At 40.8% G+C, this 25,509-nt stretch overlaps 1 protein-coding gene across 4 annotated transcripts in view; it reads right to left on the bottom strand.

Moving 5' to 3' along the window:
* The window catches only part of Jam2 (junctional adhesion molecule 2), a 65,365-nt gene extending 40,040 nt beyond the window's left edge, over positions 1-25,325 (bottom strand). For 2 of the 4 annotated variants that reach the window (XM_045150148.1, XM_045150149.1), the window contains exon 1: positions 24,936-25,325. In XM_045150148.1, coding sequence (XP_045006083.1) covers positions 24,936-25,002 — 67 coding nt within the window. In that variant the 5' untranslated portion in view covers positions 25,003-25,325. Of the gene's footprint in view, positions 1-16,755; positions 16,873-24,935 lie in introns of all 4 variants that reach the window. The other 2 variants (XM_045150147.1, XM_045150146.1) reach the window with 2 other exon arrangements.
* Positions 25,326-25,509: the final 184 nt, after the last annotated feature.

Raw genomic sequence — 25,509 nt, 5'->3', positions numbered from 1 at the left:
AAGACTGATGTGACCATCACTGTCCTCTGAAGTTTCATCCTAGCATGTATCTGGTGTAATTATTTTTCTTTTTAATATTCCTTACTCTTTTTCTCTCCTCTTTTTTTTTTTTTTTGTGTGTGGTTCCAAGGATGAAACCTATGGCTTCACACATGCTAGAGAAACATCCTGTCGCTGAGCTATATTACCCTAGTAGTTCCTGTCATAGTACTTATTTATTTATAAATCTTTTAAGTCATAGTTGTTTACCTGTTTGATCCTTTAATTGGATAGTGTTAGGAACATAATGATATTAGTAACTATCATGCTCAAATTTGTACCTATATCACACTCATCTCACAGCAGAAGACAATTCAAAGTTTTATCTTCAGATGTATAAATTTACCCTATTTACAAATAGTATAGATTATACTTATATGTTATTCAAAACATAATTATATTTTAAGGGCTAAGTTGGTAGAGTGCTGGCTTAGCATTCACAAAGCTGTGGGTTTGATCCCCAGCACTGCATAAACTGGGTCCGATGATACACAGATGTGACCCAAGCACTGGGGAGGTACAGGCAGAAGGATCAGAAACTTATGATCATTTTCAGCTAAACAGTGAATTTGAGTTTAACCTGGGGTACCTTAGACCCTGCCTCAAAAACTAGTATGATTATATTTTTAAATGTATCACAACACACACCAAATCTACAAATATTAACTGAATTGAAAATAAAAAAGTGTTTTTTATATTTTAACATTTCTTTTGTTAATATGAAAAGTTTATATTTTATAGCCACTTCTTAGAACAATATGAAAGTAAATTTGACTATGAATATTTTTAGAGTATCCTACTTTAAGTAGATAAAAAAAGACAGTCATTTAAACACTCTATATAGTGATTATTTTTAACATTTTTTTCTTGTGATTTTTTTCTCATATTGGCTAAAAATGAACCTTGAAAAGGAAAAACTGTTTCCCTAAATATAGAGTATGTAAAAATTTCCTGTCTTCAACTGTCACAAACCTAAAAATTTTAGTAGAGCACTGAAATGTATGTAATTTTCATGCATTTATTTTAATCCATTGATTTGTAAACCTATCAGAACCTTTCAATAAATGTTAAATTTCCCCTTTACTATCCTAAACCAGTATGTATGAATAACATTATATATATATATATGTTCAGAAAACTAAATGAAACGTTTCTTAATGTTATAAAGAAATAGAAAAGAAACCAAATGATATATATTTTAACTTACAAATGCTTATTCATGAATATGCTGAAAGACACATTGTTATAATTTCTTACTGTGGGTGTTTGAATAGAAATTATATATTCAGTTATATAAGATGGTATAAGAAGTGCTTATAGATAAAATAGTATAATTGTATAGTTTTCATTTATATGGACAGACAGTAACATTTTGGAAAGCAGTGAATATTGAAGGATGCTTGAGGGACACAGGACACAAAATTGTCTTACATTCAGCAGGCCTAGTACCAGCCATGGTTCTTGGGTAGTAAATAAGCAATGTCCACTGAACGTTGTGACACATAGTTCCTACAAAAAATCACAGCACCCCCTCTCATTGACAGCTCATGATTCATTCCTTGAATATGTTCACTCGACACAGCATGAAAGCTTTTTGTTATAAACTTTGGGTTATTTTCCATTTACAAAGCTAATGTAACCTATTCACAGAGTTAATTGTTACAGTAAAACTTATGATCTGAAGTATGTTCTATGGGTCTGACTTGTTCTTATATAAAAAAAAGAGATACTGAAAAGGACACTGGATTTATTCAAGACCTCCTTTTGTACAGTTTGAGACTTTCCAACTCTGTTTTCTCCCTGACATCTCTAGACTTTCAATTACTCACTGGCTAAATTTGAGCCCAATATCATTTATCCTACTTACAATACACTGTACTTTAAGAGATCACAATAAAAATTTACATAAGTTTGACATATTTAAATCTCATTATTTGTCTAGAATAGTACATCTACAAATACTTAATTTTTAGATACTTCTAGAACATTTTAAATGATCTTAAGGATCTTTTATTCAAATCTAGTAAAATACATGAAAATGCAAACATAATGAAATCATAACCTGAGTTTTTCTTCCTTCAAAAATTTAACACAGAGACTCATGTTAAGTAAGCTATCAGTGTCAGAACCCAACTTCGAAATCTCAGACTCAGCACTTAGCACTCGGAGTTCCAAAGAAACTAAAGCTGGGGAGTAGTACCAGACAAAAGACATGATGAACATCCCTATCATGCCTTCCAAGGCTCAGGGGTCATTATGGAAGAGGTGTTGGAAAGAGCCCGAGGGAGGAAAGGCATGCCTAGCAATACTGTCTTCCAGACACAAAATGGTTGTGGAATTCATGACTTCACCGTGGCTGTCACTACTTACACAAGACCTGCGTAATAGGGAAAAATACGATGACATCAAAGTAGAAGAGAGACAAGTTGGGAAGAAGGGATTTAGTTGGGGGCGGGATAAGAGAGGGAGGAAAAGAAGGGTATTATGATCATGTATGTTGTCTGCATGTAAGGAGGTTGTCAATATAAAGTTCAAAAAAGACATTATGGGGGCTGGAGAGATGGTTTTGCAGTTAAGACACTTGCTTGCAAAGCCCAAAGGCCCAGGTTCAATTCCCTAGAGCCCATGTAAAGTCAGATGCACAAAGGGGAGCATGTGTCTGGAGTTTGTTTGCAGAGTCAGAAGGCATTGGCATGTGGACTCTATCTCTCTGTATTTTTCTCTGCATGTCAAATAAATATTTTTAAGATATTTAAACATTTACCACATTCATAAATACAGTATTCAAATTATTTTCATATCATGACAGAAAAAGTTGGTGATGCTTATGGTGGCCCTGCAGGGTACTACATCTGATCCTAAACCTACACGATGAGAAGGCTTCCTCTCTCCTGCCCACTACCTTTGTCTTAAGGAAAGTATACCAGTAAAGAACACCTTCGTTTTTCCTAAAATTGCCTCTACCTTCTCCCTTTCCTTGCGCTTTCCAGCACAGTCATCAGATTCTATTCAGAGAACAATGTGGGGCTGGGAGTCAGAGACCACAGTCAACTTGCGCCTCTGTGTATTCCTAAAATATTCCAACTGCCTATGTTCCTTGTTTGTGAAACAGTGGTAAAAATAGCTTTATGTACTTAACCAGCCTAAGACTTAAGCTCAAACATTGCTCTGAGAGTATTTGTCAAGTGTGAAACTCCATTCAGAAGCTACTTTTGATTTTTCATTACTTGTTTATTTGTTTAATTTATTTACTGATTTTTATTAAAAGGTTGTACTCTTATATTCTCTCCCCCACCTCTATTCTGCTGAGATTCTTCTTTGGTGGAGTTATTGGTAATCATTGTGAGGTCCTAGAGGTCTCCCTCAGTCTCTGTGGGGGCAGTGTAGAGAGGAAGGGAGGGGACACACAGCTGCAGGCTATTTCCACCTACCAGGAGGCTCTTACAATCTTTCTGGCCCTCCTGCAACGTTCCCTGAGACCTTGGCAGGCAAGTTAGAGATCCAATTTAATGTTGAGTTCGCTAGCTCTGTAGCTGTACTTTTAAATCCTTGGGTTGTCGGTTACTTCCTTCATTCTACCCTTTTCCCCTCTTCTACCTGCCCTGTAGAAAACAAACAATAACATGTATTAACCTTTCTGATTACTATGACACAGGTTATTCTGGTCATTTCTTACTTCTCTGTATTTTTTCTTCATTGCTTCTATTTCTTCACCTTCCTTAGTCAAGAACACTGCCTAGAGTTTGGGCCTTGGGTCCCTCATAGTCATTCCATGTTCTTCTCCAGAGGGTTTCTACATTGCCGAGGTTGTTGACCACTTACATAGAAGATGGATATAGATGGATCACACTTCTCATCCTCTGTCTGTCCCAGGGCAGGAATTTCAGACACATCTACATGCTGCCATTTGCAGCAGCCCAAGGAGTGCTATGTAGAGATTTCTGCTCAGGTGAAGCCTTGAGTTTTGGTTTTACCATAGAAAAGAATTTCAGGATGAGTCAGCATGAAAGAAGCAGAGTTGGGGTTTATTCAGAAGAGATTTTTTAAAAACTGTTTATTTTTATTTATTTATTTGAAAGTGACAGACAGACAGAGAGGGAGAAAGAGGGGGAGAGAGAGAGAGAGAGAGAGAGAGAGAGAGAGAATGGGCACACCAGGGCCTCCAGCCACTGCAAGCAAACTCCAGATGCCTGTGCCGCCTTGTGCATCTGGCTTACGTGTGGCTTGGGGAATCGAGCCTCAAACCGGGGTCCTTAGGCTTCACAGGCAAGTGCTTAACCACTAAGCCATCTCTCCAGCCCCAGAAGAGATTTTTAACATAGATGTAAGCATGAAGACTAATAGAAAAAGAGGCATTCAGGAAAGCATAAGACATCAAGCGTGGGTATGGGCTTCACGCTTAAATGTCTCAGCAGTTTTTCATGGCTTTCCTGTTACAGCTCAAAGGGCTGCTAAGGAACCTTCTTTTCCTTCCTTTTTTTCAAGGATGAGATTATAATGTAGCTCTGCAGGTGTTTTGAATAGGAATGAAGTCTGATAGTATAAAATCATGGGTCACAAGGGTTGCAAAAGAGGGTGAAAATTTAAATACAATTAGATATGTTATATTAAAATCTAATATAAAATTAATCAACTTATAACATGAAGTGCTTTCATACCCTGGCCTTACCCCTGAGATGTCATGTTAGAGATGATGGCACTATTATTCTTCCAAGTAAAAGATGGAAAGTTTGCAGAGACAAATTTGGATTCCACAACATATTAGTGAAACAAGTTTGTTCTATACATGAATTTTTTTACTGTATCTACTGCCAAAATGGTCTATACTTCTGTTTTCTTTTTTAAATTTAATTAATTAATTAATTAATTTGAAAGAGATAGAGAAAGAAAGATAGATAGATAGGGAGAGAGAGAGAGAGAGAGAGAGAGAGAGAGAGAGAGAGAGAGAGAGAATGGGTGCATCAGGGCCTCCTCCAGACACTGCAAATGAACTCCAGATGCATGCACCACCTTGTGCATCTGGCTTACATGGGTCCTGGGAAATTGAACTGAGGTCCTTTGGCTTTGCACACAAATGCCTTAACCACTAAGCCATCTCTCCACCCCTATACTTCAGTTTTCTAATAGGTAGAAATATTTCCTCAACCACTTTAGCCCATTCAATAAAACAACTGGTCATGAGTGCCCTTCTAGATACAATAGGCAACAGGAAGATTCTTTATCTAAGAAGATTTGGGTATATTACTCTTAAAGATAAATAACTGAACATAGAAAATGTTAATATCAAGAGAGATACATCTGTTTGGTCAAATAGAACTCAACATCTATTTTATTTCAGGGCTGATGTGATCTTGCTTCTGCCGTAAAAGTGAGAGCTAAGGGAGAAAGTGGTGGACAGAAACTTCCTCCTTGGTTAGCATCTTCATCCTCTCGCTCATGAATTCATAGTGCATTTGGAGAAAGTGATATTCAGTACTTAAACAGCTTCTGACATAAATGACGAGACACTGTGCATATACTGCTGACGCAGGCTCTAGGCCGCTGCTAATTTGGCAACTAAATTCCTCTACTTCTCCCATTCTTTCTTCACAACCCGTGACATCTAAAGAGCATTGCTGTGCATCTTCAAGGTTAAAGCAATTGTGCGAATTGCATCATAGAAAGAGCCCACATGGAACTTGATATAAAGTTTTTGAAGATTAAATGAATATTTTAGAAAGTATGCATAATTTGGAAATGCGCTTCAGTTGGTATGTCAAGTGCTAGCTATGCTGTGACCCTTTAAGAGTAAGTAAGTAGTCTCCTTTGTGGATCAGAACAGTCAGGGGGTTGACAAGAAAGGGTTGGTGAAAACATTAAGGGTAAATTTTGATATTTTTAAGGAAATTAAAACAACTCTTTTTTAAAATATTCATCCACTTTTTTCATCAGTCTATGAATGGAACATACACTATCTAATGGATACTTGTAATTTTAGAGGATAAAATGTTGAAGTCCCTTTCAGAGGAAATATCCTGAGAGGTTGACATAATATCATGAAATTTTAAAATATTTTAAAACTCAGTGATAGGCAGTGAGTTGACTAGTGGCCTTTGTGTATAGCTCAGGCACTGAGCTGATGACAGTGTGGTTTTGTTTTCAGGAATTCTACTTTTCTAACTGTATCAGACAGATTCAGGTTCGCTGAGACAAACTTCCAGACGAAGCACAGTTATGGAGGAAGGGATTTATTGAAGCTTACAGATCCAGGGGAAGTTCCATAATGGCAAAAGAAGCTGGCCTGCCTTCACAGGCCCAAGCAGAGGGAAAGAGAAGCATAAGCCAAAAGCCACACAGCACAGCACACTTCAGGAACTCCAGCTAGGCACACTTTGCATATCTTTAGATTGAAATCTGAAACCCACCACCACACCTTAAGATCCACCCCGTGACATTGCTTCCAGTCAGGTGGCTACAGATGCAAACTACAAACAATAAAGAACTGAATATATTGGGGGCCATCTATTCAAACCACCACACTGTTAGTATGAAATGGATTAATACATTTAAAGTGAATTACTTAAACACAGTTTATGTTTATTATATAGACCATGTAGGTGAAGATACAGAATTTGAGAGTTCAGATATCTCAGATATTTCCAGAAGATTCACATGGTAGTCCGTTACTGCTATTAGTATAAATGACCTTACACTGGGTAGTTTATAAATAACAGCAATGTGTTGTTCTCAGTCTGGAGGCTGGAAAGTCCCACACAGTAGGACTAGCAGATTTGATGCCTGGTGAGGACCATCTCCTCATTGCTGTGGATAGGTGACACTCTGCATCTTCAAATGGCAGAAAGAAGAAACAAGCTCACATGGGTGTCCTCTCTCTCTCTGATCTTCACTTTGCTTTGATTAAATACCTGATAAGAACGAGTTTAGGGGAGGGAAGATTTATCTTAGCTCATAGTTTCATAGTTCTGGGTTACAATGCATCATAGTGGAGAAACAGACTGATGAATGGTACTGCACCATGAGTTCTCTTCTTTTAATGCAGCCCAGGACCCCAGGCCTTGGCATGGTGCTGCTCAGAGTTATGGTGGGTTTTCCTACCTAACTAACCTAGTCAATACCCCATCACAGACTTGCACCGAGGCTAACCTAATCTATATAATCCCACACAGGTGATTCTAGGTCCTGTCAAGTTGACTTTCAATATAAACCATCACAGCATTATTCTTAGCCCTTTTTTATAAGGGAAATCCTCCAATTCATGATGACTGTGCACTGGATTTAATTATGTCCCAAATGCCCACCTGCTTGAATACTATTATCATGCTGGAATTAAATATCAGTCTAGGACTGTAGCACTAACTTTGATAAATTTCCTTTACCATTTAAACAAGTCCACTCAAAAGAGGAATATACAAGAAGACTCACAGGGGTAGAGAACAAAATAAAACATAGATATGAGAAAAAATGGATGTATATCATAACCCCATCCCCAATTACAATGCTATACGTAGTGTCTTGTTTATTTTGTAGTACTGAGAAACAAATCTATCACCTTGCGTATGATAACCATATGTTTTTATGATGAAATTATTCACTATATACAAAACTAGAAAAGAACTATTAACCCATATATTCATCATCTACATTAAATAGCTATTATGATTTTGCCATATTTACTTCATACATTCCCTTGCTTGCTGAAGAATTTTAAAGCAAATTATACATACACATCTAAATATAATTATTTTAGTATGAATCACTACTAATTAAATACATATAGCAAGGACACCATTAGAACAACTAACTAAGTTAAAAATAATTCACTGGAGTGCTGAGCTTATATAACTAGGGCCAAAATAATTTGTTATAATCCAATATCTCACCTTAGTCAAATGCCCCAATGTAGTATTTGAATCAGTGTCAAAACCTGGTACACTTCATTTTGTGGCTTTTTGTCTTACTTTATTTTTTTAAAGATGTTATTTATTTATTAAAGGGGGGCCAGATAAAGAGAGAGACTGGGTGCACCAAGGCCTTCAGCCACTGCAAACAATAGATAAATGCTACATATGTTAAAACAATGTTTTAATATGGTTATTAACATCCATTTTTCTATTATTTATCACATTTATATGTTACTAGCTTTACATATACTTTTTTTTGGCAGGACTGGGGATCGAAACCAAGGCCTCAAGCATAGTAGGCAAGAATTATGCCACTGAGCCCTACTCCAACGTCCTCCATCTGCATTATGAAACAGGATGAAGAATTACTGAGCTTCAAGACATCAGAGAAAACAGGAATTTATTTCATTAATTCTAAAGTGATCAAAAAGTGATGAAATATTTTACTTTAATAATTTTCCTCTCCTTTTAGTATTTTTATAACAAACACATTTGAATAATACTTATCTTTAAATTAACTGTATTGAGGTTCACTGCTTTTGATGTTCAAGTTACCTCCAATTTGGCAAAAGGAGTCTCTTTATGCTCTTTTTTTGTCTTATTTAGATGTAATTTCACTATTCTTTGAGAACTAACATGCTTTGCAATGGAATCAAATACCCCTGCTCATCTTATGCATGCCTGACTCCAAACATAGAACCAAACGTTCCCCTAAAGATTCAGTGATTGTTAGTATGGAATATTTGATATGGTATATTTTAGTTATGCTTATTTTTATGAGGTCATAGGCCATATTACATTATTATTCCCAACTGTTAACCTTTTCCTCAATTTCTATCATCTTATTTCAAAGGCCTCTGGCAGACAGAGCACACTTCTCACCTTAATCATAGTTTGGGTTATGCTACATGTTTTGACAAATTAACATACATCATAATAAATGCAAGTTTTAAGGAATTACTTATTACCTGTACAGGCAGGGTAGCCCATGCCTATGACCCCAACATGAGGAGGCTGAGGCAGAAGGATTGAAGCCAGCCTGGTAGCCCAGGCTGAGTGAGACAAATAAAACAAAACATACCTGCGACAGCATTCCTCTCGGCTTCTCTTTTCCCTAGGCCACCAGTCCTGTCTGAAGTAAAATAATCCAGACTAAAATATGACAAAATATGGGCTGGGGAAATGGCTTAGCGGTTAAGACACTTGCCTGTGAAGCCTAAAGATCCCGGTTCAATTCCCCAGGACCCACATAAGCCAGATGCACAAGGGGGCTCATGTGTCTGGAGTTTGTTTGAAATGTCTAGAGGCCCTGGCATGCCCATTTTGTCTTTCTCTCTGCCTCTTCCAGTCTCTCTCTTGCTCAAATAAATAAAACATTAAATTTTTCTAAAAGAGAATATTGCATGTTTTCTTTCATATGTGCAATCTAGGTTTATATATATGTATGTAGGAACTGAAAGTCATGTAAGGGTTGAGGAGAGAAAACCGCTTAAAGGAGGGTGGACAGGAGAACAAGAGAGGGTAATGGGAGACAGAAAGACTAAAGCCATGTTTTCTCTATGCAGAACCTAGATTTTAAAATATACATATGTATACGCACATATTTATATGACATAAAAGTAGAAGGGGGCCCAATGTGGTGGTGCACGCCCTTAATCCCAGAATTTGGGAGGCAGAGGTAGGAGGATGGCTGTGAGTTCGAGGCTACCCTGAGATTACTACATAGTGAACCCCAGGTCAGCATGAGCAAGAGTGAGTCACTACCCCCCAAAACAAACAAACAAACAAAAAGTAGAAGGAGGATTATCTGGAGGAAGAAGGTAAGGATGGACAAGGAAAGGTAACAGGGTAATTAGTTTGAGCAAAGCACAATGATATATGAGACACTGTAATGAAGCCCCATATTCTGTATACTAACTGAACAAAATTAATAAAATGAAATGAATATAAACAAGAGCAAGGGTCACCTGTCCCAATCTGTCACTCCTTTAGTCTGGTTTGCAGAAGGAAAGGCAGAGACTCAGCCACTGACTCACAATTATTAAAACAACACAAGCAAAAGTTAATGGGTTCAATGACAAACTACCTGTGACTGTTGAGTTGATGGGTCCAGTTTACAGTAATTTCTTTTGGGCAGAGAAAAGAAATATTCAGCATTAAATAAAGCATCATAAGTTCATACTGATAATTCCAACTCAAATACAGCGATATTGTGTTTTTCCTTAATTTTTAAAACTTTACCCACACTTTTCATTCCTAAACTAAAAAAATTGTTATCTATGTACATTAATATAATTACTCCTAGGTTTCCTAGCACAGACCTGTAATCCCAGCTATTTGGGAGGTGGGAGCAGGGGCATTGTAAATTCAAAGTCTGTGTAGGCGACTTAATGAGTTCAAACCCAGAATAGTCAACTTAGACCATCTCAAAAAAGTGAAAAGAGGGCTTGAGACACAGCACACTGATAGAACAGCTGTCTAACATGTGGAGTCCTAGCCTTGATCACAATTGCCACCAAATATATACACATAAATGATTTGCTTTATCCTATACACTAAGGATATAGCCAAAAAAATAAAGCCACTATTTTTAGCTGGGAAAGTTTAATGTGTACTTGAAGTTATATTTATCCCTCAAACATATCCTACTGTACAGTGGGATATTATGTTCCAAGTTCAAACTGGAATAAATCTTTCCTCTATATGATTATACCACTGATTTCATATACAGCAAATTCAATTCTCTTGTTTTCAACTTTGAGTGGAGGCTGCTTTGTGTAAATTTATCGCTGAAGTAATATATTTAAGTTTGAAAATATTACTTATTTAATTAGTTATTTGAGAGAGAGAGAGAGAGAGAGAGGGATTGAGAGAGAGGCACAGAGAGGGAAAGAAAGAGAGAATAGTCATGCCAGGACATCCAGCCACTGTAGATGAACTCCAGAAACAAGTGTCACATTGTGTATCTGGCTTACATGGGTCCTGGGGAATCAAACCTGGGTCCTTTGGCTTGGCAGGCAAGGTCCTTAATCACTAAGCCATCTCTGTACCCTATATTTAAGTTTTTAAAATAAAGTCTATGTCATAAGTTCTGGTAAGAGAAGTGTTCCATCCCCTCTCTCTGTGTTTCCCTCTTACACAAAATGTAAGCTGCGTGCTGTGGTCTGCCGTTCTACATCTTGCTCACTATGTCCTACAGACACGTGTATACAGAGGTCACCCACACTCCTTCATATGGTTATATGTGATATGCCACTCCCCTATTTGTGGACATTTGATTATTTTATATAAAAATAACTTTGGAATTAATACCATGCCTAAGATATATTCCACTTTGCATCTTCAGCTGTAGACATGCTCTCAGTAAGGAGGTCAATGGGCCTCCATACTACAGAATGCCCTCTCCAGCAGTGGTTTTATTTCACAGCCCCACAGCAGAATGTAGGGGCATCGGTATCCATGGAGTCTCAAGCTGAGTGTGCCCATGAGTTCTGTGCTTCTGGTAGTACAGGAGGGACATGTGCTCTCCTTGAGACAGGTGACTTGGCATTGTGAGGCTTCATCTCTGAAGAACTGTTTAGCATGTTCTGCTAAGAACTCTTGGTCTTTATGGCTTTTTAAAGATTAAAATTCCTACTTTATTTTCCTTTAACTTTTAGAGACTTTATGTGTGTGTGTGTGTGTGTGTGTGTGTGTGTACATGTGTGTGTATGTGCACAGCATGAGGGATGTGGGGTGTGTGTGTGTGCATAACATGAGTGATGAGTGGTGTGTGTATGTGCACAGCATGTGAAATCAGGTGTGTGTATGTGCAGAGCATGAACAATGTGCTGTGTGTATGTGCATAGCATAAGTGATGTGAATGTGTAAGTGCATAGCATAAGTGATGTGGGCTCTGTGTGTGTGTGTGTGTGTGTGCAATGCACGTGTGGTGTATATATGTGTACATGCTGATGTGGTATATGTATATGTTCCCTGTGCTTAAAGCAGCAGCTGGCAGGAAATGTCAGGTGTCCCCCCCGCCCATCAGTCACCCAGCTTGTTTTCCCTTGAGACATAGTCTCTCATTGATTCCAGAGTCTGGCGTTGGTGAGCCCAGCAACACTGCAGCCCCCATTTTCTGCAGGAACGGAGCTACATTTGTGAGTGGACTTGTCCAGCTGTTTATGTGAGCTCTGCAGATTCCAACCTGAGCAGGCTCAGGCCCTAATGCTTGGGTAGAAAGTGCACTTATTTCCTTAGCCATCTTTCTATCCTGATTTTTTTTTTTTTTTTTTTGAGGTAGGATCTCACTCTAGGCCAGGCTTACCTGGAACTCACTGTAGCTCCAAGCTTGCCTCGAATTCACAGTGATGTGCTTACCTCAGCCTCCTGAGTGTTTTGATTAAATGCATGTGCCATCACGCCTGGTTCAGTCTGAACTATTTTTTTTAATAGTAGTGATAAACCTCCTTTGAGACTTAAATTGCAAAATATCTTTGCCCAGTTTGTCATTGAAATTTTGATTTGTATATGGTGTTTAATTTTTCCTGTATAGAAGCTCTTTCACATGTAATACAGAACTCATCCCTGCTTTAACTTTTAGATAAAAATTGGAGGGAGAGTGTGGATTTGTTTACTTACTTATATTCATATTTCTGATCCACTGGGAGCTAAAGGACAAGTGTTTTCTCTTCATATGGCTAGCTTCATATGTAACGGTATTCATGGAGCATTGTACCTGCTTTAGACATTACCATATTTATGCACATGTACACACACACACACACACACAACCCACATGTACAATTCTCAAAAAAATAGTTGGGCTAATTTCCAGAATCAATGTTCTTTTCCAGTGGTGTGTCTGTCTAGTCCTGTACCAATCTGATAGTGTTTTAGTCTAACTCTAGAAGTTTAACAGAATACTGCACCACCTTATTTCTCCTATTGAGAGTGTTGTTTTTCTATCTTTTATTTCCTCATTCATTTGATATTCATTCTACATGGGTTTTAATAACTAATGTAATATGTTGATATAGAATTTCATGCATGTAATTTATAACCCAAAGCTTTGTTGGGTCTTAGGCTCTTTTGTGCTAGATCACTGGCCCAGAGAGATTTTTTTGAACATTCCTACACCCTCAGACAGCTGTTCCGGGGTAGTGGGGCAACAGAGCTGAGAGTCTCAGGATGTACCTAATCTTGGCATTTGCCTAACACTGAGCAGGGAGGTGATACCCTTGGAGGGAGCTGATGAGTCACCAGAATCCACAAGAAGTTTTCTTCACACTAATGAGCACAGTGAGCCCACAAGATGTTATGAAACCCTGACAATTATGTCTTAAGAATATTATCTTTGGAAATAAAGTCCACCTTGCCAAGCTCCATCTCTCATCTCTCTGTATAAGCTGTCCATCACGGGACATGATTTGCATACCATCATCAATTGACAAACAGATTCAACCAAGAGAGGACAGTCAGGCCTCATTCTAAATAGTATTTTATAATTCTCCAGCTTCCTTTGTTTCATTTCAGAGACCTTCTGAGGGTGGATTGTTTGACTCATCTAAGATTTCAGCCAAAGCTAACAAACTCAAGAGGAGTTGATGTGCTTTTACTCTCGGACAATTAGCAAAATATCTTACATCTCTGTAAGACAGGCCAGTCAATATAGTTCCCTGAAACACTGGGAAGGTATGATCCTGAATCCACATTGTCAACTTGACTGGATTTATAATTGTCTGAGAGGTTGGTATTTCTGGGTGTGTCTGTGAGGGTGTTTCTAGAGAGAATTATCTAAGCGGTAGAGTTTGGGGTGGGACCATGCCATGGACTGGGTCCTGAATGAAATAAAATGGGATAAAGGAGAGCTCCAGTGGGCACTGACACTCCTGTCTCTGCCTCTTGGATTGCCAGGATGTGAACTGCTCTGCTCTCTACACTGTCCTTACCATGTTGGACTGAACCTATTTCAACTGTAAGCCAAAATAAATCCTTCATCATTAAACTGTTTCTGTAAGGTATTTTGTCACAACAATGCAATAATAATTTATACAGAAAGCCACAGTTAATAAGGGTCAGAGATAATGCAATTATGAATTCTTCAGGGATTAATTTTAAATATACTAGGATTTTAATTATCAAAGAGTAATGCGATTTTATGAAGCTAAGAGACAAGTAAACTGGAGGTTGCTTAGTTCTATTAATTATTAAAGAACCACTATGAACCAAAGACTACTTGATGTGCTAGGACTCAAAGATGTGTTACCTTGGGACTAATGAACCCAAAACCTAGAGAGCTGGGCATGTATCAATATATAACAGCATGTACAACCCAGCGAATGCCTTGTGAGAACCAGGAACACACCAAGAGCCCTGGATCAAAGTATGTAGAAGACTTGAGCTTTGAAGAGTGGTTGAGTTGGAAAGATTTGAAGTTTTCAAAAATTTATTCATTTATTTTTAGCCAGGCATGGTGGTGCATGCCTTTAATCTCAGCACTTGGGAGGCAGAGGTAGGAGGATCGCCATGAGTTTGAGGACACCCTGAAACTAACTACAGAGTGAATTCCAGATCAGCCTGAGTTACAGTGAGATGCTACCTCAAAAAAAAAAAAAATTCATTTATTTTTGATTTTTTGAGGTAGGTTTCCATTTTTGCACAGGCAGAACTGGAACTCGCTTGTAGCTCCAGGCTGGCCTCAGACTCATGGTAGTCCTTCTATCTCAGCCTCCCAAGCACTATGATTATAGGCGTGAGTCACCATGCCCCAAAAGGTGGACTCTGGGATACAAACCCTGCACTAATTTAACTATTTGTGATGCTGGGAATGGAACCTAGGCCCTTGTGCATTCCAGACAAGCACTCTACCATTGAGCCATATCTTCAGTGTGCAAAGTCTTAAGAGGTAAGAAATTCAAGAGTTAGATAATATGGGAAATATGACAATAGTTGGGGGCCCAAAGTCCAGTGATACCACAGCTCCAATGTTTAGCTACAAAGTCAGTATTTTTTGTGACATAGATGGCCGCATGTTTCGGTTATTGAAAAACCAGATACTTTAGTCATGGTTAATTCCATTGTGTTTTTTTTTTTTCTTTTTTCTGCTGCTAGCCAGAAACCATCCCTATTTTAAAGTGCCTTTATAGCATTTTAGAAAACACAAACACCCTGCTCCCTTTTCAAAATTAGCACTTTCTCCCTGATTCACTGTGCTCCCTCTTTATGTGTGGACACGACTTCTTCTTTGGTCTCCTTTAAAAATAGCAGCCATTTGCCCCGTCTGTGAACCTGAGCGGGTGCTCTGTCGCTGTCCTCTGGGGTTTGGCCCACACCCCTGTCTCCTTGGGGCTTTTTAAATTGGTTCTGGTTTGCATTCTTCCCTCTTAAATCTGTAACTACTTTGGAATTCTCTCTCTCTCTCTCTCTCTCTCTCTCTCTCTCTTGCTCTTTCTCTGTGTTTTGGTAATTACTTTGTTCCACTATTTATTTCTGGTAGCTTTTTGTTAGAAAATTGCTTTTGTTGCATTATAGCATACAAGTTTAAAGGCTCCTGTAAGATATGATCATGAGTCCTGACTGAGAACCATCTTTGGTGAGAAGGTAGAGAGCATGATAGCATTTGACTTGCTGGAGGATGCAGAACAGTACACATACACGGTCAATGTAGATGTTCATTTTTTGTTTGTTTGTTTTGAGACAATCTCACTATGTACCGCGGGCTGGCCTGGAGCTCCCTACATAGCTCAGGGTTGTCTCAAACTCATGCCCATGTACTTGCCCCAGCCTCCTGGGTGTCAGCATTACAGATGTGCACTGCTACACGTGCCTCTTTGATTTTAATATATTGAATTAATTAATTTGCAAGGGTGGAGAGGGTGAGAGAAAGTGAGTATGGGCATGCTGGGGCCACTTGCTACTGTGCATGAATTCCAGATGCACGAGCCACTTTGTGTATGTGGCTTCCTATAGGTACTGGGGAATTTCATCTGGGCCAGCAGGCTTTGCAAGCAAGCACTTTAATCACTGAGCAATCTCCCCAGCCATTAAAAAAATTACTTATATATCTGCAAGGTGAGAGACATGGTTTTGATTTTTAAAGAAGCTATACAAGTATAGTCATATTTACTCTAATGATTGTTTTCCAGTTTCCTGGAACTATATGCATGAACTTAAGTGTGAGTTACACGTGAGCCATACAACAGAGGTCCGAAGAGCTACAAAGACGCCCTATTGCATGCTATCTGAATTGACCACTCACATATTTGATTTCTTTTGTTTTTTATCAAATGTATTTGTTTATTTATTTTTGGTTTTTCAAGGTACAGTTTCACTCTAGTCCAGGCTGACCTGGAATTTACTATGTAGTCTCAGGGTGGCCTTGAACTCATGATGATTCTCCTACCTCTGCCTCTTGAGTTCTGGGATGTGCGCCACCACACCCGGCTTCAAATTTATTTTATGTATTATATAAGTAAATGCATTTATAAGTCTAATTTTATGCTTTGTTCTGCTCATAGTAGAGTGTTTAGCAGATGCTGATGGTATAAAGAAGGCTAAGACTAAAACCAGAGCAAACATTTGTGCAGACTAACATTACAGCAAGAAAACTGGACAGGACCAGCAGGCAGGAGATGGGGCAGGTGAGGTCTTCCCTCTTTACAGGTGGAATATCTGCCTCATCTCAGACATTTGGAAAGAGAAACATTTTGCATCCTGGACTATTTGCATAGATATAGTCAGATACCAAGTGGACCCAAGTCTCAACATGCTTATAATACATAAGTACCTATAAGCAGAAGGTAATATCTATTGTATGATATTCACCGTGTACCTGTGTCAGGTGTAAAATCTTCTACTTGTGGAATCATGTCAGCACTCAAAAGTTTCAGATTTTTCAGGATGTAGAATGTTCTTATTAGGGATGTTCAATCTGTCTCAAATTGTTCCCCTGGGAAAGGGAAATTTTAACAACTAAAACAAAGCAGAAAATCTTATTCAACAAATAAAAACCATGTGCTAGTGATTAAGGAAGAGCAGAGAGAGAGAGAGAGAGCGTGCTCAATCCAGTGAAAAGCCAAAATTCCTGTCAGATAAACTCACAAGGAATTTTGCTCTTGCTCAGGACTGTTTGAGCCAAGACAGTGAACAGCTCAAAGCATAACTCAAGCATTTTCTTAGGACCTGACCAGTACCAGCCTTTGCTTCTCTGACCACAGAAGGTAAGAACTATTCAAATGGAGAGCACTTCAGCCACTCACTGGCCTGTTAAAGGCTAGGAAGGCTAGGGTGTGGGCGTCCTGCTGGGAGAGAAGACATCCATTTAAACAAGAGCATGCTTCTCTCTCTCCCCTTTCCTCCCCCCTTGTCACCCCTCATAGAAAAATACTCTTCAGTACATCACATAAATAAAATAAAATATAAAATAAAATAACCTTCCAAAGGGTAGGAACATGGGCATACTCTGGAAATACTTAAACCAATTCTGAAAGAAGGGAAGGGAACCAAAGTTGAAAGAAGATAAATTGTCCCCATAAGAGCTTATGTTTTGATGTTGGGAGCTGAACAGAAAGTTGGAAACAATTGTGGCATACATTATTCTGAAAAATCCCTTAGGGGTTTGGGGAGGAGCCCAGGGATAGAGCAAACAGTATGTGCCAGGCTCTGGGGTGTAATCCCTGGAACCAAGAAAAGAGGGAGAGAGGGAGGGAGAGAGAAGGAATGGTCAGAAAGAACCAAGACAATTTTCAAGTCCCTGCTTATATGAAGCTACATTTTCAATATAAAAATTACTTGTGGGCATATAAATTTGTGTAATTATGGATGCATATTTCAGTAAGATATATAAGAAATACCTATAGAAGTGATTGTGGACTCTTCAGTCACCCCAACCTGTCCTTTCTCTATCCTGCTCTGAGCTCATTCTCTTTCAAATCCAGATCTGACTGCTTGTCTGTTTGAAGGAACTGTGAACATCATACCCAGTTTCCTAAGTGTGCAATAGATGTCGGCAATTAATGCTCCATAACCCATTATTCAGTTAGAACCACCACAGAGTCAACAGATGAGAAAACTGTACAGAGACTAAACAGTTGGTTCAGAGTCACACAGCTGGGAGTAGACCCAGAACTCAGATCAGAGCCCTTGTGCTTTACCACTCCCTGTGCAGGCTGAAATTCACGGCAAAGATACAGCTTTACATCATTATAAGATATAGCCTGAAGGTAAAGGATAGTTCTGACTGCACAACAGATTAAACTGCTTCAATGTTTGTGCGTTCAGACCTTATTCCTGCAAAGGTGTTACTTTACACAGAGAATAGGAACTGAGACTGGTGATGGACTTGAACTTGCTGGCCAGCTGACTTTGAGGTGGAGATATTAGTCTGAAGTACCCCAGTGGGCCCAGTGGCTTCATAAATGAAAGAAAGAGACAGAAGAGTAACTACCACAAAGTTGGCAGCTTTGTGCTGCTGCTGGCTTTGAAGGTGGAGGAAGGGCCTGTGTAGATGGATAGCTTCTAGGAGATAGACCAGGCTGGAAATGTGGCTTGTGAAGACCTTGATTTTAGGCACTTGAGACCTATTTTAGACTTCTGACCTCTAGAAAATTAAGATCATGAATTTCTGTGGTGTTAGTTGTGGCCATTTGTTTTGCAACTATAGAAAAGGCATCCAGTTGGGTTGACTGTGTAAGTTCTACCCCCGCATACAGCAATGCCTACCAAGAAAACAGAGCCAAGTGGGCTGGAGAGATGGCTTAGCGGTTAAGCGCTGGCCTGTGAAGCCTAAGGACCCCGGTTCGAGGCTCGGTTCCCCAGGTCCCACGTTAGCCAGATGCACAAGGGGGTGCACGCATCTGGAGTTCGTTTGCAGAGGCTGGAAGCCCTGGCACGCCCATTCTCTCTCTCTCTCTCTCTCTATCTGTCTTTCTCTCTGAGTCTGTCGCTCTCAAATAAATAAATAAATAAAAATTAAAAAAAAAAGAAAAAAGAAAACAGAGCCAAGTTTTAAGATTGTCTTTCCTTCCTTTGCTAAAGGAAGCACCTGACCCAGGTTCTAATCCTCCCTTTCCAAAGCCACTCTCATCTTCCTCTGTATCAGTATATGGAGGTCGTGTGCTCTGGAGTAAGGGCTTAGCAGTGCCACCACTGTCACTAGAAGATGAAGCACACTTTAAAAATATTTATTTATTTATTTATTTGCAAGGAGAGAGAGGAGAGAGACAGAGAGAGAGAGAGAGAGAGACAGGGAAACGAAGAGAGAGAGAGAGAATGGGCATATCAGGGTCTCTAGCCACTGCCAATGAACTCCAGAGGTATGTGTTGCTTTGTATATCTGGCTTTACATGGGTACTGGGGAATTGAACCTGGACTGTTAGGCTTTGCAAGCAAACAACTTAAGCACTAAGCCATCTCTCTAGCCTGAAGCACATTTTAAGTGACAACCTGGATAAATTCCTGGTGGTCTTTGGCTTCAACAGAGCTGCAGCTCTTGCCCATCATCCAACACACATCTAATATCTAAAAGGCCTGCAGTAGGAAAGCCAGTGCACAGGAAAGCACAAGTAACCATCTGCAAGCTCTGGGTTATGCTCTGTGCTCTGCTAAGGTGGAGGGCGAAGGGGTGCTCTTGAGACGAAGAGAAGTCCCTATTCTGTTTAGGTTGAACTTTTGTTTTTGACCGCTTGAAATGCAATTTCTGACCCAGATTGTCAGGTCCAGCAACAAGCTCCCATTCTGACCTTCAAGTTCATCAGATTATGAGCCTGTGCTGGGTTGAATCCCATTCTCATCAAGCTGATGATGTTGCTTTGTTCTTAGCAATGTTTATAGAACACAGGATATTCCTGGAGTGGTTCTCCAGGAGTGCACTGATTTGAGTCAGTTCTGCCACAGAGGAGGAAATTCGTGATTTAATGAAAGATCCAGATCCCTCTTTTCTACCACAGTTCCTGATTGGTTTATGAGAGAATACACAATTGGGCCAAGTGGTTGGCTCAGGGTCCAGTCCAAACCTGAAGACCAGATGCTACCATCTGACTATGTGACAGGAGTTGCTGTATGAGAAATCCCAACACTCATGACAGCCTCCATCCCTGAATCCTGAATGTTCATTTCTCTTGTTTTCTGAAATACCAGCCTAGGCTTTACAGGTATGTGATACTCCAACTATGCAACATGAACTTGGGGCTTCACAATTTATACAATGTTGTAGTTATCTTCTCATTGCTGGGACAAAGTACCCTGACCCAAGGTAGCTAATGGGAGGAAAGGGCTTATTTTGACTTACAGTCTTAAGGGGAAGCTTCATGATGACAGGAAAAATGTTAGAGCAAAGGTTGTACATCACTTTTTTGCCACAGCAGCTGGCAGAAAGCAACAAGAGAGTGAGCTGAGGGCTGGAAAGATGAATTAGTGGTTATGGCGCTTGCCTATGAAGTCTAAGGACCCAGGTTTGATTCCCTAGTACCCACATAAGCCAGATGCACAAGGTGGTACATGCATGTTGAGTTTGTTTGCAGTGTCTATAGACCCTGTTGGACACTTTCTCTTTCTTTTTGCCTCTCTCTCTCTCAAATAAATTTAAAAATTTTTTTAAAAAGGAGAGTGACTGGAACTAGCATTGACAACCCAGAGACTAATAAGCCTCCAGGTCCGCTTCCAGCGACATTCCTCCTGCAGCAAGGCTCCACCTCCCAAACTGCAATAAGCAGAGGACCGAGCATTCAGAACACAAGAGTTTGTAGGGAGATCTGATTCAAACTACCGCATACTGTAGTCACAACTTCCATCCATATATTTTACCTGCCTACACTTTCTCATGCCTTTCTCATTCTAGGGTATGAATGTCTTTATCTGTCAAAGTTCACATGGAGCAACCACATCACCAGTCTGGTAGCTTCAACATGTGAGGCTGCCAGGTGGTGATTAAGTTATGAAGAACAGTTACTGTAAATGAGATTGGTGCCTTTATAGAAGAGGCTCCCAGGGAGATGTCCTGCCCTCCTACCATGTGAGGATAGCAAGAGGAGGCATCTATGATGTGGAAGGTAAGGTTGCTGAAATCATCCTTGCCTTGCCTGTGTGCTTCTCAACCTGTACAACTGTGAGAAATACACTTCTGGTGTCTATATGCTTTCTGATTTATGGCATTTGTTTGCCGTATCTTGAATGGACTAAGAATTCATTTTGACCAACAGATATATGTTCACTTATGCTATTGGCCACGTATTTTGCTCACTATTGGGCATAGAGTAGTGGTCAAGAGTCAAGAATTATTTTCTTTATTAGAATAGGAAAGAAAAACATAATTCAATTACCATGGTTTGGATAAACATCTCTAAAGACTCATGTGTTAAAGACTCAGATGGCATTATTGGTAAGTGGTGAAATGTTTAAGAGGTAAGGCACTGTTGGTGGCCTTCTAGTCAATGGTGTACTCTTGAAGGGACTAGAGGGATTTTACCCCTTCCTCACTTTTGGACCCTCTTTAGGAACTCTGTCTCATCACCTGCTCCCCTCTGTGATGTGCTGTGTCCCCACAGCTCCAATGGCAAAGAAGTCAACTTTCCACTGTGGAACTATCCTCTTTTTAATGTGGTTAGCTCAGATATTTCATTACAGTGACTGCAAGCTCGTATATCAACTAAATACATATGTAAATGTCGATATCGGTAGAAACACTGAGCTCATACTTTAACAAGTAAAACAAAAAGTCTCCTAGACTACTTAGAAAGACAAGAAATGTTGATAAATGGTAAAATAAAGAATGGAATAAACATAATATAATTAATTATACATGGTAGATCTGGAAAAAAGGAGTGGTAGAACTGTATTTCTGAGGCATATTAAAAAGATGCAACCATAGTATCAGAAACCCACGATGTATTTACTAAATAAAAAGTACTACATTGTCAATCAAATATATGCAATTTATAAATTTATACTGATACAAAGGTTACGTGTAAGAATAAATAAGTAAACTAATAAGTGGGAAAAGACACTCTCCTATAATAAGTTTAAACAATTTATGAAGATATTCTACCCTCAAGGAGGTGAAGTACAATTCTCCTTTCTCAATCTCTCTGTGTGTGTGTGTGTGTGTGTGTGTATGTGTGTGCAAGTGTGTGCTAAGCAAGTGTTCTGCCACTAGATTCTCTCCTCAGCCCTATGTTTATACAACCGAGCTGAGCTTGTCCATAATCCTAATCCTTTTTTTTTTTTTCTTGAGATAAGTTTTCAATGTAGCTCATGCTGGCCTTGGATTTGTGATGATCTTGAATGACCCTCCTGCCTTTACCTGAGTGCTGTACCGCCATACCTTGTTGCCCTTTCCTTGGTTGTGAGTTGCATTTAGTGACTTTTCTTTTAAAAATGAGGATAGGAGCTGGGAGATGGCTCAGTCGTTGAAGGCACTTGCTTGTAAAACCTGCGAGCTTTCAATTCCCCAGCCACTGAGATAAAGCCAGGCAGACAATGAACTGCAGCAGCAAGAGACTATGGTGCACCCATATACCTAAATAAATAAGGAAATAAACTTTTTAAAAATGAGGACAAGAAGTAGGGAACCTGTAGAGAAACCTGAGCCACACTACCTCTGCTAGGTGGGGAGGGTTAACATCAACAGTGACAAGTCCTGATGACAAAATGCTCCCTGGAAATGACATGATGAAATGACGCTTTTCTCTACAGTCTACCTTCAAAAACCCGACAGTCTCATCTGAGGCATGAGCAAGCATCAAGGGAATACCAACTCAGGGGTAGTCTACAAACTACTTGACCAGCATTCCTAACACCTGTCAAGGTAATAGAAAGCAAGCACAGTCTGGAACCTTCCACAGAGGAGAGGAGTTAAAGGAATGGGACTATTAAGTGAATGGAGAGTACTGGAGCAGAAAAGGAGGCAGAATAAGACTGAGGAAAATCCGAACAGTGTGTTCCACACTATGTCTAAAATTAATCATAGAGGACAGTGTGGGTGGAGTATAAGAAAACTTTCTATACTAACTTTGCAATTTTTCTTTAAATCTTTTATTTATTTATTTGAGGGAGAAAGAGAGAGAAAGGATGGACACACCAGGGTGTCCAACCACTGCCAACAAGCACCAGATGTGTGTGCCACCTTGTGCATCTGGTTTTATGTGGGTGCTGGGGAATCGAACCTGAGTCCTTTGGCTTTGTCAGCTAAAGCCCTAACTGCTAAGCCACCTCTCCAGTCTCAATTTTTCTTTAAATCTTTTTTTTTTTTTTTTTTTCCCGAGGTAGGGTCTCACTCTAGCCCAGGCTGACCTGGAATTCACCCTGTATTCTCAGGGTGGCTTGGAACTCACAGTGATCCTTCTACCTCTGCCTCCCAAGTGCTGGGATTAAAGGTGTGCGCCACCACGCCCAGCCCCAATTTTTCTTTCAATCTTACCTGATCTCAAGACTATATAGTGGATTCCATGTCAGCCTGGGCTAAAGTGAGACCCTACCTCGAAAAATCAAAAATTTTAAAACTTGCAAAGTTTATTTAAAAGAAAAACAAAAGCCCTTGAAATGCCAGGCTTTTCAACATAGGAAAGGTTCCCATAATACTTCAAAGTGATCCCCTACGGGCGTCAGAAGTGGCAGCGCCCATGGATGACATTTACGCAACATCTGAAGACCAGCTCATTCTGCCTCCTTCAGCTAAGCTTTGGCTTGTTTCTTGGCTACAATTTCTAACATGGAGTGTATTGTTTCTATTCTGATGACTGAACTTGAATGACAGAGAAAAACTCCTCTCTGCTTTAGTTAATAATTCCGCACTGGTGTCACAGTCTTTTAAATATGACATTCGAGATCTCAGAGGAGCCCAGAACTCTCCCAGCAACTTCATTACATTCCCCAGTCTGCTTCATTGTTGTTTTCACAAGCACGAACATACTTTCCTCTGAATGATGCTAACTGAGATTTCAACATTCCGTGAAGGTTTCATTGTAAAACCCTTCCTTCTGGCAATGTGTACCCTCCTCTGGCTCTAAGGGACATCACGTCCATCACTTCTGCTGGACTATGAGAGAAAGGCGGGGGGGAGCCTTTATGTTGTGGCCTAAGACATTCGTCTGGCAGTGTAATTCAAACTGTATTATGTGACTACAACTTGAACACCAGCAACCACACATTTTCCAAGCAAAAGAAAGGAAAAATGAAAAAGAAAGAAAAAACACAACGTCATCACTTCGAACCTATTGTGATTTCTTCCTTGTTCCTAAAAAGTTAACGTGGAGCGGGGAAAAAAAAGAAAGAAAGAAAGAAAGAAAGAAAGAAAGAAAGAAAGAAACTGTCAGGATTGTAAATCTCAGGATCCCAGTATCTGTGCAAATCCTGTTTAAAACCAATTGGCTTTGGGACGTCTCCAGGGCTAAGCTAGCGCTCAGCCAGCTTCAGCACCTAACAATGTCCCCTGGGTGTCCCTTGAGGACACAGCAGCTGGCGGGAGAGCAAGTCCGTGTGCAGGTGTTGGAGAGAGAAACAGCCGCGAACTGCTCCCACCCCCGCACCACAAGTGGTCCGCACACCTCCCCACCAGCTGCGACCCTGAGAAGCCAGAATTCCCTGCCACCACCTCTGGGCCGCTTGCCCTTACGGACGGCCCAGGGCTGCCTCGTGGGGATGCCATCTTTCTTGGGGCTCTTTGCATCTTGAGTACTTAGTGACTTTTAACATTCTGACCACGTCCCAACGTCTCTGAGAAGTTACCCCAACTTTGCAAGGAAATGAGAACCGGCCCGTGGGCACCCCTTAGTTCTTTCCAAATAGATATTGGCAAACCCAGATGCGACTTCCAAGTAACCCGAAAAGTAGTCTCTGCGCCCCGGGTCCGCCAGCTCCCCTGGGTAGACCCTCAGTCCCGAGCGCGAGCGCGAGACGCTGCCCTCGTGTGCCACGCCTGGGGGGTGAGGGGGGTCACATGTCTTGGGGAGCGGGGGACTGGTCCAGAGGGCCGGTAGGGAGGTGGGTGACGGGGGTGGAGGTACCCGAGCAACTTACAGCCCAGGGCGACCACCAGATAGCGCAGCAGCAGCAGCCGGAGGCGGGGGCGGCCGGTCCTCGCCATGGTGGCGCGCGCCAGCCGGTGGCTCGACGCGGAGGGGTCCCGCGGCAGGGGCGCGCGCGCGGCGGCCGCCAGGGGAGGCCCCCCAACTTGTGAGGACAGTCCGAGAGGTCCGCGAGGGGAGGAAGGAGAGAGGAGGGTCCCTTCGGGATGTCACTCTTCTCGGTCCCCCAGGAGCGGCGGTCTGTACTGGCTGCCAAGGGGCAGGTCTTCCAGCCCTGGGATGAGGGCTTCCAAGCTGGGGCTTTTGAAAGGTGGAAGGGTTGCGGGGGAGGGGAGGGCGTGGAAGCGGGCCGAGGTGTCCACGCGGTGTCCGCAGGGTCCTAAGTGAGAGGCCGCAGACGCCGGCAGCTGAAAGGAAAGCCCAGCGGGGTGGTCCCCCCCCCCCGCCCCGCCCCAGCCGGCGAGATTGATCCGCTTTGTGTCTGGTCCCGCGCGAGGTGCCAGCTGTCCCCGGGCGAGGAGCCGGGGCGGAGGCGCGCAGGGGGGAGGGATGGGGGGCGCTCAGGA

Source organism: Jaculus jaculus, chromosome 5, assembly GCF_020740685.1.
Source record: "Jaculus jaculus isolate mJacJac1 chromosome 5, mJacJac1.mat.Y.cur, whole genome shotgun sequence".
NCBI classification, from domain to species: domain Eukaryota; kingdom Metazoa; phylum Chordata; class Mammalia; order Rodentia; family Dipodidae; genus Jaculus; species Jaculus jaculus.
This window is presented reverse-complemented; position numbering and strand designations above follow the sequence as displayed.